The sequence below is a fragment of the Podarcis erhardii genome, assembly GCF_964252035.2.
Source record: "Podarcis erhardii genome assembly, chromosome: 2".
NCBI classification, from domain to species: Eukaryota; Metazoa; Chordata; class Lepidosauria; order Squamata; family Lacertidae; genus Podarcis; species Podarcis erhardii.
Genome location: NC_138498.1, coordinates 23,516,192 through 23,534,992, shown reverse-complemented (window position 1 = coordinate 23,534,992; position 18,801 = coordinate 23,516,192). Strand labels below are relative to the sequence as shown.

Sequence of the window (18,801 nt, the reverse complement as noted above, 5' to 3'; positions counted from 1 at the left end):
GACAGCTGCATGCTCAGCAGGGATGCAGCTGATAGTGTTTCAGTCAGCTTACAAGGGAAAGGCAAGAGGCAGATAGATGGGCTACCACTTTTCTCCCTTATATTCCACCGGATTGTGATGGCTCAACTTACAAAGGCAGCCTAACACATGCAACAGGCGGTGTTTCAGAGAAACCTACCTTGGAGTGCCCGGGTTTCAGATTCCTACTTTGTACCTACATTTGCTTCCAGGACCACATTTCTCCATGTCTCTGGTGCCACTGTGCATCAGTCCTGTCTGCTCTTCCCAAGAACTATCAACCAGCCTGTCGAAGAAGCTTACACATCAAGAATGTAACTACCATACATTCTTCTTTTTGTGTCTGAGACAAACAAACCCTTGAACTATGTATATACTTGCTCATGCGAGGCTGCTTGTAACTTATTACTCAAAATTCTGCACATTTTTGTTTATCTTTGGTTCAAGGTCTAAAACAGGCAAAGAAGAACAAAGTAGGAAAGGAACCATTGCAGATTATAACATGGGATGTGGAATCTATAAGAGTAATATTAGAAAGCGAATGTTCCTCATTTTCATTGCATGCATGCTTCCTCTTTGGACGCTTGGCATCCTAGTGCATGCTCAAAGTGTCCAGATAATAAATTCACAGTTGTAATGAATAGTTCTTCCTCATTTAAAAGACCTTGGAATTTGCTCCCGTCAGCTTTGAACTAATCCTGTATTCCTTATAAAGTCTCTGACCTGCTTTTTGAAGAGGGTGTTCTGCAGTGATTTGTGGCTAGGCTAGAAGTTTTACACATCCCCACAACAATAAATAAATAAAAGCAGAAATAACGCTAAAGAAATTCGCACATTCCAGGTCATCATGCACCTTGGCAGAGCATGCAGAAGTCCACCCCATTCCTCCCTCTTCCAGGTTGAAAAATGGCTCATGTGTGCAGTCCTGTGTGCTTTGAACACACACGCAATGGTCATTCCCTGTATGTAGTTTTTATTTTTAAGCAGAAATATGTATTGTTTGAAAAAAGAAGAAACTTTAGCACAGTGCTGCATGTAGCCAACTGATTTGGCTAAAAGCTTATCTTTCCCATGGAGATTTGATCCAAGCATACTGGGGGATGGTGGGAGATGCTGACTATTTCAAACTTCAGGATGCTCCTGGGATTCAAAAAGACAGAAAGTTGCTCATGTTGTAGGTTTATGAGTCATGTATCCAGAAATGGCATCGTGCCATATCCTCAGTTCCATCTACTTTCATGCAAGGTCAGGAATAATCTCCCCACCCCCAATCTAGCAACACAGAGTTGATCTTCACTTTCAAATTGCACATGGCATTGTATCTTCCTTAGGTTATAATCAACCAGTGCACAAGAGCTACCATAGTAGGCTGGCACAGCTCATTGGGGAAAGTTCTAGCTGCAAGCCATATCTTTAGCAATCCTTTACAAATTCACAACCCCAAATCCCAGCCATGCTTAGAAAAAGGGTCAGTTATTGGGCTTAGAATCAAGGTGGCGAGTTGTCTCCCAAACTTTAGTAGAAGTAGCAATATCTCCTCTGTGAAGTAGGTTGTTGTTGTTTAGTCGTTTAGTTGTGTCTGACTCTTGGTGACCCCATGGACCAGAGCACGCCTGGCACTCCTGTCTTCCACTGCCTCCTGCAGTTTGGTCAAACTCATGTTGGTAGCTTCGAGAACACTGTCCAACCATCTCGTCCTCTGTCGTCCCCTTCTCCTTGTGCCCTCCATCTTTCCCAACATCAGGGTCTTTTCCAGGGAGTCTTCTCTTCTCATGAGGTGGCCAAAGTATTGGAGCCTCAGCTTCAGGATCTGTCCTTCCAGTGAGCACTCAGGGCTGATTTCCTTCAGAATGGATAGGTTTGATTTTCTTGCAGTCCGTGGGACTCTCAAGAATCTCCTTCAGCACCATAATTCAAAAGCATCAATTCTTCAGTGATCAGCCTTCTTTTTGGTCCAGCTCTCACTTCCATACATCACTACTGGGAAAACCATAGCTTTAACTATACGGACCTTTGTTGGCAAGGTAATGTCTCAGCTTTTTAAGATGCTGTCTAGGTTTGTAACTGCTTTTCTCCCAAGAAGCAAGCGTCTTTTAATTTCGTGACTGCTGTCACCATCTGCAGTGATCATGGAGCCCAAGAAAGTAAAAATCTCTCACTGCCTCCATTTCTTCCCCTTCTATTTGCCAGGAGGTGATGGGCCCAGTGGCCATGATTCTAGTTTTTTTGATGTTGAGCTTCAGACCATATTTTGTGCTCTCCTCTTTCACCTTCATTAAAAGGTTCTTTAATTCCTCCTCACTTTCTGCCATCAAGGTTGTGTCATCTGCATATCTGAGGTTGTTGATATTTCTTCCGGCAATCTTAATTCCAGTTTGGGATTCATCCAGCCCAGCCTTTCGCATGATGAATTTTGTAGGTTAGGTAGAGAAATACTGACAGGCCCACCCAGGTCACCCAGTTTGCTTTATGGCTGGGTAGGAATTTGACCCTGAATTCCCCCTGAATTAAACCTTTCTAACCCAGGTTTAGCCAACATGGTGGCATCCAGATTTTATTGGACTTCAACTTCCAGAATCCTTAGCCAGCATTACCAGTGGTCAATGATGATGGGAATGTAATCTGACACTGTCTGAAAGGCACCACAATCTAACCACTAAACCACACTGGGTTGATTTCTGCCTCAAGCTTTATATCCTTGATGCTAGTCTGTAATCCTTTTGCCCTTCAGGCCCAGAATTCAGAACTGATTCTGAATGTTTTTCAGTGTCCTCACTACTCTCTGCAACTGCAGAATACAACATAGAAATAGGTGAAGAAGTTATACATTTCACTGTCCTTTATTTTGTAAATTTGTTGTAATATTTAAAACAGTTTTTTGTGTGAAACTTAAATAAAATAAATAGTGTATCAGGAGTTTAACTGCAGAGTCTCTCCTATCTGTGCATGACAAAAGGGGAAAATAACTCCCCAATAGGTATTCTCTCTGTGCTGTTTCTCCTTTGTACTTGCTTGGTGGGATCATTTTGCTACAGATAGAAAAGTTTAGTAAATCATCTCTTTATGGTGCACACTGTAATTCTGTTTCCCTAAGGTACAAGTTGTTCTACTTTTCTTTCCCCTGGGAAATGCCCAACACTTGGGATAGGATACAGTTTTTGAAGGGCGCTGGCCTTTCATATATGGAATGGACATAATCGGTTTTAAAATGAAAGCCATGTGAATATCATTAGCCCAGCTGCTGAAAATCTGGGTATTTGTTGCACCTCTTCCTACTTGTGTCATCACAAATCTGTCTGACTGGTGTTTCTGCTGCCTGGCACAGTTTTCATTGCACTCTTTGTATGTGCACCTTTCAACAAATGGGCATTACAAAATTATTGTTGTTTAGTCGTTTAGTCGTGTCCGACTCTTTGTGACCCCATGGACCAGAGCACGCCAGGCACTCCTGCCTCAGCTTCAGGATCTGTCCCTCCAGTGAGCACTCAGGGCTGGTTTCCTTCAGAATGGAGAGGTTTGATCTTCTTGCAGTCCATGGGACTCTCAAGAGTCTCCTCCAACACCATAATTCAAAAGCATCAATTCTTCGGTGATCAGCCTTCTTTATGGTCCAGCTCTCACTTCCATACTTCACTACTGGGAATACCATAGCTTTGTTGGCAAGGTGATATTACAAAATTAGCAGTGACTTTTCTGCTTATATTTGGGAAACAGGGAAACCTGTTTTAATGTGTCATTATGTTTAGATTGGCATGGAGGCTCCATTTGGATGGTGTTAGATCTATTTTATGCATTAAGTTATCGATTTATAACATCATTTCCCATAAAATATCTTGAAGTGATTTTACAGTAAAATAATTATTTTTAACATAATACTGTTTTGATATGTGGAAATGTTCGCATATATGGGTGGCAGCCATTTTTACATGGGGGTTCCACTCCTGGCCGCCATTCTGCCCTCTTCCAGGTCCAAAAGGACCCGTGTGTCAGTGGCCATGCACCAGTTGGACACACACTAGATGGTCATTGCCTATATGTAATCCCCTTTAATTGTTTTGATTGTTAACTTCATTCCAAGATAGATAAAGACTGGGATAAAAGATTCTCATTTTAAAAGGCTTGTTGAAAAAGGAAAGCCTTCAGTAGGCATCAGAAAGGCAAAGGAGACTATCTGATGTGTGATGGGAGGAAGTTTCAAAAGGTAGGTGCTGCCATGCTGAAAGCCAAATTCCTATATTGTACAGAACAGATCTAACAAGATGATATATCCAGGTGTTCCTCTCCTGCAGAGCACAGTGATCAATGGGTGTATAAGGGGTGGTTGGTTCTTTTACTTAGCCTGGTCCCAAACTGTATTCACCAGAAACAGTAACTTGAATTTAGCTCGGGAGGTAATCGAACCCAGTGCAGTTCTTTCAGCAGCAGCATAACATGTTGCGGGGGGGGGGTACCTGCGGCCCTCCAGATGTTGTTGGACTCCAACTCACATCAGCTCCATCAGCAATGTCAATGTTCAGGGGTCAAGTGGGTAGCAGGCCAGCAATATCTAGAGAGCCAAATGTTCCCCACCTCCAATCTAGTGCATACCTCTGGTATGATGCTGTTCCTGTTTGTTTGTTTGTTTGTTTGTTTGTTTGTTCTCAGAGATGTCTTTAACCCTTGTTCTGATTTACAGGTGGTCAGAGATATATTGCTGATTGGCCACCGACAGGCTTTTACATGGGTGGATGAGTGGTATGGTAAGTCATGTTTTCAAAAATAAACTCACATGGGCAAAAGGATTATCTAAGGCCTTATTAACTGCATGCAGTGCTTCCCCCCCCCCCCTGCTCTGGTGGTCTTGTTAAGGCAGCCATCACAAAGGACAGATTTTGCATTTCTTTCAGTGCAATCTTATACACGTCTAGTGAGATGTAAGTTTCACTGAGTTCAGTGGGGCTTATTCCCAAGTAGATGCGCATGGGATTGCAGCCTTATACAGAGCTCACACAGAATGTATCCTTCATAGCCAATGTGGCAGAAGGATTTTTTTAAAGGGACAAGGGCATGCTCTTTAAAATTTAAAGAGTGTGGTTCTAATCCACCCACTTTTTGTTACTTGGAATATATACAGAATTGACAGTTGTGGTTTCAATTTTGCAGCAATGTGTGTTCAGTATTATTTAAAAGCATTCATACATAAGGAAATAGAGATATGCTGGCATTATGTGAATAGGATTAAAAGTTACTTAAGTCCATTAATTCTAAAGAATCTACCCTAAATGCAACTAATATTGGATGTCACTCATGATATGCATTTATGTGTATATGCATTATGTGTATATTCATTTTGGGTGATAGTCTTGTGTAAAGCTGTCCTAAGACCTTCATTTTCAGGTTTACCCAATGAAATGCAAGTAAGCCTACAGAGTTTTGGTTAAAAATAAAAAATGGCAAGTAAGCTACAGAAAGATAAGTATCAAAATAGAGTTATACAACTGAATCACCCCCCAAACTACTGCAAATATAGTAGCAGGAGGAAGAAAATCTAGAAGGGGCTTGGACCACAATAGAGCTTAACAAGTTCAATCTTCAAAGCACAGTTCACACATTAATCACCCTAGCAGTCTGTGAAATAAGGATTATTATCTGCATTTTACAGATGGAAAAGTGAACAGGAATGATTAGGTGACTCGATCAAAGGAAAAGTAAGTGTCAGAAGGAGGATTAGTGCTGTCAGCCTTCGTCGGGTAATTAACACAAAGATAGAAAGGTGAAGGGTAATTAGAACTAGTCCAACCCTAACTGTCCATCCTATGCCTTGAGAATATTTCCTCTATGGAGAAAAACAAAAACAAATCAAGTTAATTCTGCAGCTCCCTGTTTCTAAACCATTATTTTTAACCATGTTGTCCCACCGTTCCATCTGAGCTGTGTAAAACTGTTTCCCAACAAAAGGGATTTCTGGTATTTCAGCTTGGTTCATTTTCCATATGTCACTGTTATTAATACAACAATAATGTTTTCATTATGAATATAATGTTAATCTTTTCAGAAAGGAAAACAGAATTGTTCTACAAGTTTAGGTAAAGCATTCATTGGTACAGTTCTACAAGTTAGCATCTGCACAGGCATTCAGTGTGAGAGTAATACTGCGAGAAGGAACTGCTATGCAGGATCAATTCTTAGGAAAGTGGGTTGAAGAATTGTGCAGTTAACCTGAATTCAGGCAGTCTCTTGGCCCTGCACCTAATATTAGATTGGCACTGTAAGGGGATTTTGTCAACCCCTTCTCACAGCTTTGTGCACATCTGACAGATTTTCAGGCACTTGGGACAGTGTTGTAGTCATCACCCACAGTAAAGATAAAGGTAAAGGGACCCCTGACCATTAGGTCCAGTTGTGACCGACTCTGGGGTTGTGGCGCTCATCTTGCTTTATTAGCTGAGGGAGCCAGCGTACAGCTTCTGGGTCATGTGGCCAGCATGACTAATCCGCTTCTAGTGAACCAGAGCAGCGCACGGAAACGCCTTTTACCTTCCCGCCAGAGCGGTACCTCTTTATCTACTTGCACTTTGACATGCTTTCGAACTGCTAGGTTGGCAGGAGCAGGGACCGAGCAACGGGAGCTCACCCCGTTGCAGGGATTCAAACCGCCAACCTTCTGATTGGCAAGTCCTAGGCTCTGTGGTTTAACCCACAGCGCCACCCGCGCCCCTAGATCACGCACGGTAGATAAACTCAGTTTCTAAGTTTTTATAGTGCTTCATGCAGATGAAACCAGACCCCCAGGAAAAACCCCAGAGCCACTGCGATAGATGTGGTTTGCCTGTTTGCATCTATTGAATATGCTCAGGAAGGTCTTGAACAGCTTTCATGGACGAAAACATAACTTTAATTCACGAATAAGTTCTTATCCACAGAAGCACTGTGATATATAGTGCAAAGCCACCCACTTCCCGCAGCAACATCATGCCACTTTATGTCCGTTTTATTGCACATTCACCCTCGAAGCATGCCCCCAAACATTTATTTTTCATAAAAGACTCTTCTGTTCCTACCTCTGCCCAATAACTAGGTTTCTCTTCTCTTCATTGAATTTGTACAGCATGCTGCTGAAGCAGAATAGGATGCTAGTGGCATCCTGGCATAAGGGGAACGTTGCCCCTCCAAAATAAAATAAAATATACATTTCCTTTTGGAACCAGGAGCACAGCAATGAGTGAATAGCTTTCTGTTGTATTCATTTTGTATTTTTATGTTGTGTGAACTTCAGATGAAGGGCAGTATACAAATTTTAATAATAATAATAATAATAATAACTTCTCCAGCAAACCTGTGCCTAAACTGCTGGTGCAGGATAATGGCAAATTATTTTAAATAATTGGCATGTTTTAAATGCTTGGGGCTTTTTAAAATTTGCTGCAGAAGTAAAATAAAGGAAAGCTTCCTTTCAAGTAATGATTAATTGGTCACCATAGCTCAATATTTGTTATATGTTTAAAGCTAGATATTTATAAGGTGTATATCAATCGATGGTATCAAGCATTCAGTGGGCCAATGCATTGGGATTTTGCTTATTCTAAAAATGTGGATTTTGTTGTTGCACTGCCCTCTAAACCTCAATCCTAAACTTGTTCATTTGGAAGTATTTTCATTATTTCAACGGTTTTTACTTCCAGATAAATAAGCTTAGGGTTTCATCTTAATATGCAATTAACATTGCTATAAGACAACATTATTTCATTATTAACTGAAGTGCTGCTAATGAAGAGCATGTACTTTGCCCGGCAAAAGTGCTTTTGATCGTGCCATTTTCATTGCTTATAAGCTTCTTTTATCAACGCTTTAATGCTCCTTCATTCTAAGTACACTAATATTAAAATATGATAATCCATGACTCATGCCAGTGGTGATACAACGTATTGTTAGGACTACATTCGACACTGTAGATCTCTGATTAATTGGCACTACATCAGCAATGGTTTCTTATACCCTTTTTTTTTATTTTAAAAAAAATAGAAACACCAAAATGAATTTTGTCACCTGAAGTAGGCCACTGAAATGAACAAAGCTAATCAGGAGTATTTGTATGAAAGGACTGTGAGTTCAATTCATTTCTGGTACTGATATCCAATTCCAGGGCTCAGAATGTGCTCACGATCACCCCCTTCAAAAAATCTAACTGTTGGGTGTCATTGGCAGATATTTTGTTGGGGAGGGGGGTCTAATAAAATTACAATGTAGATCCAACAAGACTGAAGTCTGCCTACCCCTGTAGTATAATGTAAGATCTGTGAAGGTAAGCACTTCACAGTGGAGCTCCTGCAAAACTTTGAAATGCTTTAAGTATACACACGTCCTAGTGGATCCGGTTTGCGTATGACTTTCTTGGGTAGCTCTACAAAGCACATGTTTATTTGGATTTACCTTTCAAAGTGTTTGAATCCTTTCACTATTCATATGTACTTTCTGCAGTCCTTCACTACACTGCGTAGGGTTGGCTATGATTAAGCACTATACAAATTGTCGAAATCCAAAAACACATAATCTCTCAAAGCTGAGCTGTGTAGTGTTAAAACAATGAAGCTACTTTTTTTTGTAAATCGTGTGTCATTATACATAATGTAGAGTTTTCCTGGCATGTCTCTGACAAGGTAAGTAAACTCTCGTGCTGTTCCTTAATCCTTCCTCTTTTTTTCCAGGAAATCTTCTAAATTTATTTTAGAAGATGTTTGCCTCTAGCAAAGCCTGCACCCCACACCTTCCTGCCAACCTCACTTGACAAAAACATCCCAGCTTCCAAGCACCCCCATTCTGCAATTATCCCTTAACTCAACCTTCTTATACCTTCCTTGGCTGGTTTAACTTAACAATCTTTATTATGAATCCTCATAAAGCTAGCCGGCTTCTGCTTTTTGGCTTTTGCTAGAAAGATAATTCTCCCTAGACTCTTCCCTTTCATTCAAGCCTGGATTGAATTAATAGAGAAAACAACCCAACATCTTGAACTTTTTTCAGATATGACTATGGAGGATGTTCGAGAATATGAGAAAAATATGCATGAAAAAACCAACATTAAAGTTTGCGATCAACATTCATCTCCTGTGGGTGAAATAGAGAGCCATGCCAAAGGAAGTGTATGTAGCCTCTTTAAAAATATTGCCCACCCTCTGCTAGAGCAAAAAAGAAAGAACACAAGTGGTCAGATTTTTCATGACAATGATTTCTGTGGAAGCAGAATTCATCAGTGCAAAGGCTCGCCTTGATTTCCTCCTTTGCGCCATTTTCCCAGTGGAGAATTAGAAGGGTCAACATAAAGCTCAGATAAAATCGGAGTGGTGAGCCTGCTGTAGAAATATCCTCAGCGCATTTGCCCACCCCCAAATGTACAACCTTATCTTAAAAATCCAGTTCTGAGACAGCTATGCATAGCCCTGGTTGTTTAACTCCCTATGTTGCCACAAGACCACTTCTCGCTCCCTCTTCAAAGCATCTTTCCCCTCATATTTTCAAAAAATGGACTGTTGCATGTGTGTGTTTTAATGCAGGCAACAAACCAATGTTCACTTGAACAAATACTGCACTCTTTTGAAAAGGCGCACATGGCCGTGAACTGACTCAGTGTTTGCTTTGTTTGTTACATCTGTCCCTGGTATTGTGAACACAGTGTGAAGCCAGGCTTACAGTCTGAGGAGATCTGTGTTGCAACTCCTGTTTTGGGGTATGCCTGTTTTAACTTCAGATGTAGGTATCTACTTCCAGTGGAAAATGAAACTGTCAGGTTAGAGTCAACTGGGCGCACCAAGTTGCAGATTTACATCCAAGTTCCCTGAGCCAATAATTGGAGCTGTGCTTTCCACCAAAGTTGGTGGTCTGTTAGATCAGAACCAGGCAACACAGAGCCAGCACTATCCTTCAGAACAGACTGGCTATGTTTTTGTGCGCAAGGATGGTCTCCATCCACTGAAATTATTGGGAAAGTTTGGGCACGAGAGATCTCCTGAGCAGTGTGCTGAGCTTCGGTTTGATTGATTCAAAGCCACGTGAATGCTCATTAATCAAACAGCAAATGGAAGAGAGCAGAGCTGGGGCAATTATCTCAAGTGAGTAAAATACTTGCTTTGAGAAACAGGTAAACGAATGCCTACTCCCATCAGCAGCCCAATGGACAGTGCGAATTATAGCACGGTGTAGCTGCTCAGCACCGCTCTCAACTGTTACGATCATGGATTTCCATTCCCATGGGACTCTGCCACATCTTCAATTCCTACTCTGCTGCCTTTTGCCGATCATGTGTTTGGGTGTCAGTTTCGCCACGAATATCAAGTGATTCTAGCAGCCTCATAATATTGATACCCGTGCAATCTGCACTCTCCTAGTCTTTTACCAATATCTTTCCCATAGAAGTGATGAGTAGCTAAAGTTAATTAGAAGGTTGTCTAGCCTGCTGATAGGCCTTGAGGCATTTGACTGTAACAGGTCTTTTCAAAAGAGCTTTTGCTTGGGAACAGTGGTACGTATAATTAATTTGGGGGGGGGGGTTGTAACCTTTTTCAGCTTTTCTTTGGGCTTGTCCACACTGGAGTTTATTGTGTGCTTGCATTCCCATTTAAATTTCCATAATCCACATGGCATTACCCTCAAACAACACCAATCTCAATGCTTTTCTCCTGTAATTTCAGCTTTACCAGATCTGGGGTTAATCCAGTAAGGTGGGGGAAACCAGGTTCCCTACCACTCCATTTGGGGTTGCAGACAATTTATTTTGGTGGTTTGGGCAGAGTGGATCAGTCATTACTTTCTGCCACTCCTCTTTCCATGGCCACTATTTCGTCAGTGCTTTCATTTATTTTCTGGCCATGCTACCAAGAGGAACATAGCCATAATATATATATTGATCCATCAGATGTGCACAAAACCAGAAAACTGCGCAAACCACATTAAAAAATTCTGCACCAGATAACTGTGCAGCAATCTGAAAAGTATGTGCTGAGGATTTAGAATTGCTTTTGTTTCTTTTCCAGCATGCTAATAACTGGCATGTCTAGCATGCTCCTGGACAGAGGAGTGTAGCTTTGTTTTTTTTCTTTTGATCCCTCAGATTTGCACTAAATAAAGATATGTGCTGAGCATTTACAATTGCCTTTGTGCTTATGCACATTTCCTGGGTGGGGGGAATTAAAAAGAGAGAGGTGTGCATGCAGCTATCTGTGTCCTGGTACTTAATTGACATAATATAATCAATAGAATAAAATTAGAAGGTAGGGGCAAACACAAAAGGGAGTGACTACTGGTATGAATAAAAAGAATGAATTGCTCCTCGTATTCAAATTCAGATATGTGTGGATATGGCCTAGTCTGGTCTAATTTTAGTGGATTGACTGCTACACAATGCTCAAATGTGGGCAAGCTCTGAGTTTCTTTCATGTGAGTCCATTTCATTGAAGAAAAGCTGAAACTGAAACCAAGCTGGGTTTTGCATTGAATAAACAAACCCTTTGCTAGTATTCAAAACAGCAACCTGGATTTGAGGCATGCAAATCTCAGATGACCTTTTGCTGAACCCATCTTGAATTTTGTATCGGTAGAGGGGAAATAACCAGAAAGAATTGTGCTTTGGAATTTTCTAGGAGGGAAAACTTTATTTACGGTGAAGTAATTCTGCCCTCTGGTGGAACTGTGCAGCAGTGTCTAACTAATATTTGATTAATTTGTGAATGAAAACCCAAAGCCTTTCACTGTGAAAAGAAGGACATGTTCCATGGCCTGGTTGCACGTGCTTTGCATCAGCCATTTTTTTCAGCAGTGTAATTCCTTCAGGTTTGAGCTCACCAGCTGGATTCTTAACAGGTTCATCACTGGAATGAAAACAAGACTGGAATGTTTTCTCAAACACAGGTTCTTCTCACTTAGGGTGCTTCCAGACAGGGGTTTATTGTGGAATTGTTGCTGCTCATGTGCATGTTTGGTTTTTTCCAGGGTCCTTATGATGTCATCAAAATTCCAGCTCATACTCCCCCCCCCTTTTCTTTTTTCCATTTAATCTGGCTTCCACTTTAGTGTGGAATATCAAACATACGCGGATATGTTGGACACGGGTGGCACTGTGAGTTAAACCACAGAGCCTAGGACTTGCCGATCAGAAGGTTGGTGGTTCGAATCCCCGCGACGGGGTGAGCTCCCGTTGCTCGGTCCCTGCTCCTGCCAACCTAGCAGTTCAAAAGCACGTCAAAGTGCAAGTAGATAAATAGGTACCGCTCCAGTGGGAAGGTAAACAGCGTTTCCGTGCGTTGCTCTGGTTCGCCAGAAGCAGCTTAGTCATGCTGGCCACATGACCCGGAAGTTGTACGCCAGCTCCCTCGGCCAATAAAGCGAGATGAGCGCCGCAACCCCAGAGTCGGTCACAACTGGACCTAATGGTCAGGGGTCCCTTTACCTTTGCCTATCCAACACGTCATATATATATATATATATATATATATATATATATGCAAATACTGTTGGTGTAGAAGCTCATTAGCTTGGTCTGGTGGTTCGTTTGTCATAGGTGTGGTGATGTTTTAGTGGATACTGTTTAGCACTGCACTTCTCCTTCCTAGCCTAGCCATTTTGTTTAAAAAGGTAAAGGTAAAGAACCCCTGACAGTTAAGTCCAGTTGCAGATGACTGGGGTAGCGGCACTTATCTCGTTTTACAGGCCGAGGGAGCCAGCATTTGTCCGCAGACAGTTTTTCCAGGTCATGTGGCCAGCATGACTAAAGAAGAAGAGTTTGGATTTGATATCCCGCTTTATCACTACCCTAAGGAGTCTCAAGCGGCTAACAATCTCCTTTCCCTTCCTCCCACACAACAAAGCAGAGCAGTGCACGGAAATGCCGTTTACCTTCCCGCCCACCGGAGCGGTGCCTGTTTATCAACTTGCACTTTTGGGCGTGCTTTTGAACTGCTAGGTTGGCAGGAGCTGGGACCGAGCAACGGGAGCTCACCCCCCTGCGGGGATTCGAACCACCAACCTTCTGATCAGCAAGTCCTAGGCTATGTGGTTTAACTCAAAGCGCCACCCGTGTCCAACATATGTATGTTTGATATTCCACACTAAAGTGGAAGCTAGATTAAATGGAAAAAAGAAAAGGGGGGGAAAGTATGAGCTGGAATTTAGACCACAGTGCCACCTGCGTCCCTAGCCATTTTATTTACAGCATCCCAAATGATATGAGCCTGTGTGTTAAAAAATAAACATAACCAAATAGAAATTGATATGCCTCCTTCCTTGGAGGTTTTTAAGCAGAGGTTGGAGGGCCACCTGTCATCACTTCTTTAGTTGAGATTCCTGCATTGCCAGGGATTGGACTAGATGACTCTTGGGGTCCCATCCAACTCTACAAGTCTATGATTCCACACACACAACCCTCCATATTGTCCGTTGTGAAACATGCTAACTACGGCTGGTAACATTTGCTCTCATGCTGTTCCTGGGATTTTAATTTTCTGGATGTCCATGGTCAGATATACTGATGGATAGGGAAGTAAAAACCTCCAGACACGTTCCATCAAAATCTGTCCATTGGTGCGGATTGCAAGCGGTAGAATAGCAAGGAATAGTCACTAATGAAAAAACGGGAGCGTGTGAAAGCTCATTTGCCAATTGCACACATGGGAAAATCAAACCTGAACAATCCACTGGCTGTATATCGCCCCTCTCTGGAAGCACCCTTAAAGCAGGTCTCAAATGAATCATCTGTTGTCACTGAGATTATTTACAATATAACTAGCTAGACCAGATGGACTTCCAAGTTTCCTTTCAACTCTGTATTACCTTGGTTTGAGTGTTTTTTAACAATCCGTCAAGGAACAAACTTAAACAGAGATGGAAGAGGATTCTCGTTGTTTCATTCATAATAATCTCAGCTTCTTTTTGGTGGTCGTGATCTAATTAATTTTCTGTATGAATATGCTGTGTACAGGGCATTGTATAGAGAGACACTTTCATGCCCCTTAGAAAAGGAAGGTAATGATGATGATGATGATGATGATGATGATGTTACCAAAGCCTACTGCTTATGAGATAGTTGAGATACTGAAAATGGGCCCAAGCTGGTGGGGACTCACCTGACAAAGCTTAGCTGATAATATAGAAAATTAGAGTGTCTGACCATCTGATCTTAAACAGCTACACCAGAGTTGAAGATAGCATGCTATTCAGTGTAGCGTATCTATGACGTTCACATGATCAGTTGTTTTTATAAAGTAACCATCAAGGCCTATCTTGAGCCTCTATTTGCAAAAATAGCATTTTAACATCAGTTCACTAGATGGAAATAGCTATTAAAGAAGCAATGGTTTGCTTGAGCTGGGCTAGAATTCGAAGCCTGCTGCGTCTTCCATTTATATGTGAATTCTGCCCATGTTGGAGCAAGGACAGACAAGAATATAAACAGTGGAATTGCCCAAAATTCATAGAAACAGACGCCTAAATTTTGGTATCAATGTGAGGAATTACTTTTCAGTTTCGGCAGCTCCAAGAACGATACGAACGGTGCCTGAAATGTGCCTCCTGAAATTTCAGTGGCCAGTTGTGAAATTCCCTGGCAATAGCTTCCCTTCCCTTTCGAGTTCTAATGCACTGGAATAATAATGGTCATGCAGACTAGCATCTTTAAAAAGCCTGGAACAAACATGTGCAGTGGTTCTAACATTATTTTGTCTTTCTTCCTTTTCTTCTCATTGAAGACATGACTATGGATGAAGTCCGGGAATTTGAACGAGCAACTCAGGAAGCCACCAACAAGAAAATTGGGATCTTCCCTCCTGCAATATCGATCTCTAATGTCTCCCTCCCTTCTTCAATCCGCAGTGCTCCTTCTAGTGCTCCGTCTACACCTCTCTCCACAGAGGCACCTGAATTTCTATCAGTTCCCAAAGACCGGCAACGGAAAAAATCTGCCCCAGAAACTCTCACCCTCCCAGATCCAGACAAAAAAGCTCTCTAAACCCAGCATGTTTTCATGACAAGCCATGACTGAAAGAATAGCATTTGCAAAGCTCATGGTAGTTGTTTTGTGTAAACAAAATTTACTGATCTGAAAGTATGACCTTTCCCCGCTCCCCATCAGGCTTGTCCCTTAAACTAGTTAGCTAAGTGCATGCGAGAACATAGTTCATATGCTCCGATTCCTAGACTGCAGCTCTAAGCCATATGACAGATGTTGCTATCAACCCAAAATGAAACAAGCTTGCAAAAGCAAAAGTCAGTCTCTACATAGCAACTGTAGTAAACAAAAGATATTCTCATATATAGCATTTATGACTGGAGATGTTATATGGATTTAATAAAGGTGGCAAGGACATCTTGAGAATGAGGGACTATTGAGGGACAGTTTCAAATGACATTTCTCATTTCAAGCCATTATATCTCAATTTCTAAAATCCTTTTTACTCTCAGGCCAAGTGCACCTTAAAGTAAACCTTTGAACTGCTATTCACTGAGAAACACTTGAATACCAACAGTAATTATTCAGATTCTTGTTTTACTGAATACAACTCAGGATTTGGAGCGCAGCTAATGCACACTTTAAACTCTTCAAAACTAAAGAACCAGTGAGCTCCGGTTGTAATTCATTATACTTATTTTTAGACCCTTGGAACTATTTGTATCTTGCACAAAATTTGTGACTCCTTTTTATGGTGTGCTGTTGTATAGCTGTTCTGTGTTGGTATTTGGGAATGTCGTTGCAGAGAGCAAGATGGGAACACAAGCAATTGAAATAGTTCAGTGATTTATTTCAAGCCCTCAGAATTCCTATGAAACCAGACAAAACACCCGATGTAAAATCCTTTTAAAAATGAAAGATAACGTTCAGTCAGTTTTCTGCTAGACTGTGAGCAGGTGTTAAGCTATTCTAGGCTATAAAGCTTCCCATTCTGCCAATGGCCAACAAGAATGGTCAGTAACTGATGTGATGGATGCCATTCTAAGGCGGGTTGCCATCAACCCACTTTCTGCTCCTTAGCTGTGAGAAACAGAAGCCCTATTCAGGTGTCTTGCCTGAACAGGAAATGACCTGTGTTGGGGTGCATGTGACCTGACATACTGCCCAGTGTCCCATTCCCACCCCACTTTTTCCCTGCCTTCTAGTGTTGAAAAGGGAGGGGCTCAAGGAGGATAGTTGAGTACAAGTAGAAGCCAGTTAGAAACCCTGCTCCATCATACAAACACAGGTAAAGGTAAAGGGACCCCTGACCTTTAAGTCCAGTCGTGGCAAAATCTGGGGTTGCAGCGCAAATCTCATTTTATTGGCCAAGGGAGCTTCCAGGTCATGTGGCCAGCATGACTAAGCTGCTTTTGGCGAACCAGAGCAGCGCACGGAAACACTGTTTACCTTCCCGCCGGAGCGGTACCTATTGATCTACTTGCACTTTGACATGCTTTTGAACTGCTAGGTTGGCAGGAGCAGGGACCGAGCAACGGGAGCTCACCCTGTCGCGGGGATTCGAACCACCGACCTGATCGGCAAGTCCTAGGCTCTGTGGTTTAACCCACAGCGCCACCCGCGTCCACAAACACAGGTAGACCACACCTATTCTACTCAATGCGAGAAGTTTGGGAATAGTGTGGCAGGATGAGTACATGCAGGGGCAGAGCTAGTGGATGTGCCCCCCCCCCATACATGTTGACATTTCCTGTACAGAAATAATGCCTGAATAAGGATACATTATTTTAGGGAACAACCTTGAAAGAGAGAGAGATGTGGAAAACAGCAGCTTACTAGCTTCCCTCCCACCCTCTTTTATATTGTGTGGCAATCCAGTATGCTTTTTAAAAAGGCTCTTTCCAGCCTACCCACGGCCTTGCTTGTCTATAGTTCCCAACACTTGCTGGAAGAAACAGCAGGGAGGAGGAGAAAGAGTATATGTTAGGGAGAAGGTAAGCTGCTGACTGGTGAAAAGCCTGAAAGCAGGTCACTATAAGGAGACAGTGGGAGGTGGCAGACCAAATTCTCCTTACCTTAAGGGTAAGATGACAAAGCTAACATCTGACTGGGGATTTAAGATAGTATATAGTTGGTTTATTACCATATTGATTGCTGATCACTGTATAATTCTGCCGCCATTGGTTTCTTTAATCAGACTGGAGCAGCCTTTGCCAACAAGGGGCCCTCCAGACGTTTTGCATCAGCCCAAGCCAGTATAACTATGCTGGCTGGAACGAATGGGAATTGTAGTCCAAAACATCTGGAGGGTCACCAGCTTGGCAAAGGCTGGTTAGGTAAGCAGTTTAAGACAAGGGTTCTTAAGCGTTGTGACGGTGGGCCTCCTCATGTCTAGATCAAAACAACCGATTATTTTAAGTGGTAGTATGTGGCCTGTTTCATTCTGGCGCCAAACTATGGGTAACAATAGCTGGGGATGTGAACAAGGCCATGTATATTCGTTATGTTTTTAAGATTTCCCCAAAATGGGGGAAGTAAAAACTCTGTAGGAATTTCTTCCACCAGAGGTAGGGAAGAACACCACCCATTCAGCTCTCTTGAGTTGAAAGTAATTAGCAGACAGGAGTATAGGGGACAGATTTATAACAAGGAAGCTGCCCTATCTAAGTCTGAACGTTGGTCCATCTAGTTTGTCTACAGTAATAGACAATATTGACTATTACTAATATTGTCTACAGTCACTGCTTTCCAAGGTTTCAGACAGAGGACATTATCAACCCTACCTGCAGGTGCTGGAGATTTAACTGGAATCTCGCAAAGCATGAACTCTGCCCCTGAGTCTACCAGTGCATGCAAAGCAAGGAGATCACTTCTAGTTTGGAGAGGATCTCCCATGCTCAAAATACTGCAACAAGACAATAATAAATTGCAATGCAACTGAAATTCTGAAAAGGAGGACAAATTCTCTAAATAACTATATCTCTTCAACGAAAGCTAGGAGCAGCCTATAAGCCTTTGGCCTGCACAACAGTTTCAGCTTTCAATATGTGGACCAACTGGAGATAATGCCTATGACTGAAGCATATTGACTTCAGAGAGGAAAGTGAAACCTCGTAAAATTTGGTTAACCTAAACAAGCTAACGGAGATGTCTCCACCCAGTCAGTTTTGGAGCACACAACAGCACACAAAAGTAATGTGATGATGCAATGCTTCTTAGAGAAGCAAAAAAAAAGTCTGTCAGTTCCTGAGTTGCTTCTTTCATGCTAAATTTCTTTCAGGGAAAAGTAGAATTTACAGGTTCACTCAACAGGGCCTTCCTGGCACCTCTTTCCTACTACAGCCCCTTGTGCTCACCCAAAACTCAACTCCTAAGGGTTGAGGGACCCTGCAGAACAGTGTAGGAGGAGACACGGGACTGCAGCAGGACTGGGAAATCAGCAGGGAGGCCCTTGTGCAAATGGAAGTGCCTTTCTGCTTGCACAACCAACTTTTTGATCCACTCTTAAGAGTATGTCCTTTTTACTACAATAACCATGGAGAATTACAGTAACAGTTGCACATTGCCATACAGCTGGGAAAGAGATGAATTCTTTCTGGCCTGTTAGTAGCATCACCCTCAATCTCAGGAATTAAAGTTGCTTCCCCATATCACAACTTAAATTAGGAGTCCTTTTATTTCCTGACATAATTGTCCCATAATTGTCCTGAGGGCTAAGGATATAATTAATTCCAAATTGCAATTAATCCTTCACCCTTTTCTTTAGCCGTGTTCTTAGTAACTCACTGTCCAAGCTATACCAGGCCTTGTGAAGTGGTGAATGTGTCATAAACTTGTAATGAGATTATGCACGTTCTGTCAGAAGCAAATAG

General features: G+C 42.1%; 1 protein-coding gene across 2 annotated transcripts in view; it reads left to right on the top strand.

Moving 5' to 3' along the window:
* PITPNC1 (phosphatidylinositol transfer protein cytoplasmic 1) overlaps positions 1-15,810 on the top strand; it is a 130,614-nt gene extending 114,804 nt beyond the window's left edge. Inside the window, exons 8-10 of one of the 2 annotated variants that reach the window (XM_081849935.1) lie at positions 4,694-4,757; positions 9,019-9,137; positions 14,730-14,868. In XM_081849935.1, the coding sequence (XP_081706061.1) occupies positions 4,694-4,757; positions 9,019-9,137; positions 14,730-14,735 (189 nt within the window). In that variant the 3' untranslated portion in view covers positions 14,736-14,868. Of the gene's footprint in view, positions 1-4,693; positions 4,758-9,018; positions 9,138-14,729 lie in introns of both variants that reach the window. The other variant, XM_081849934.1, reaches the window with a different exon arrangement.
* Positions 15,811-18,801: the final 2,991 nt, after the last annotated feature.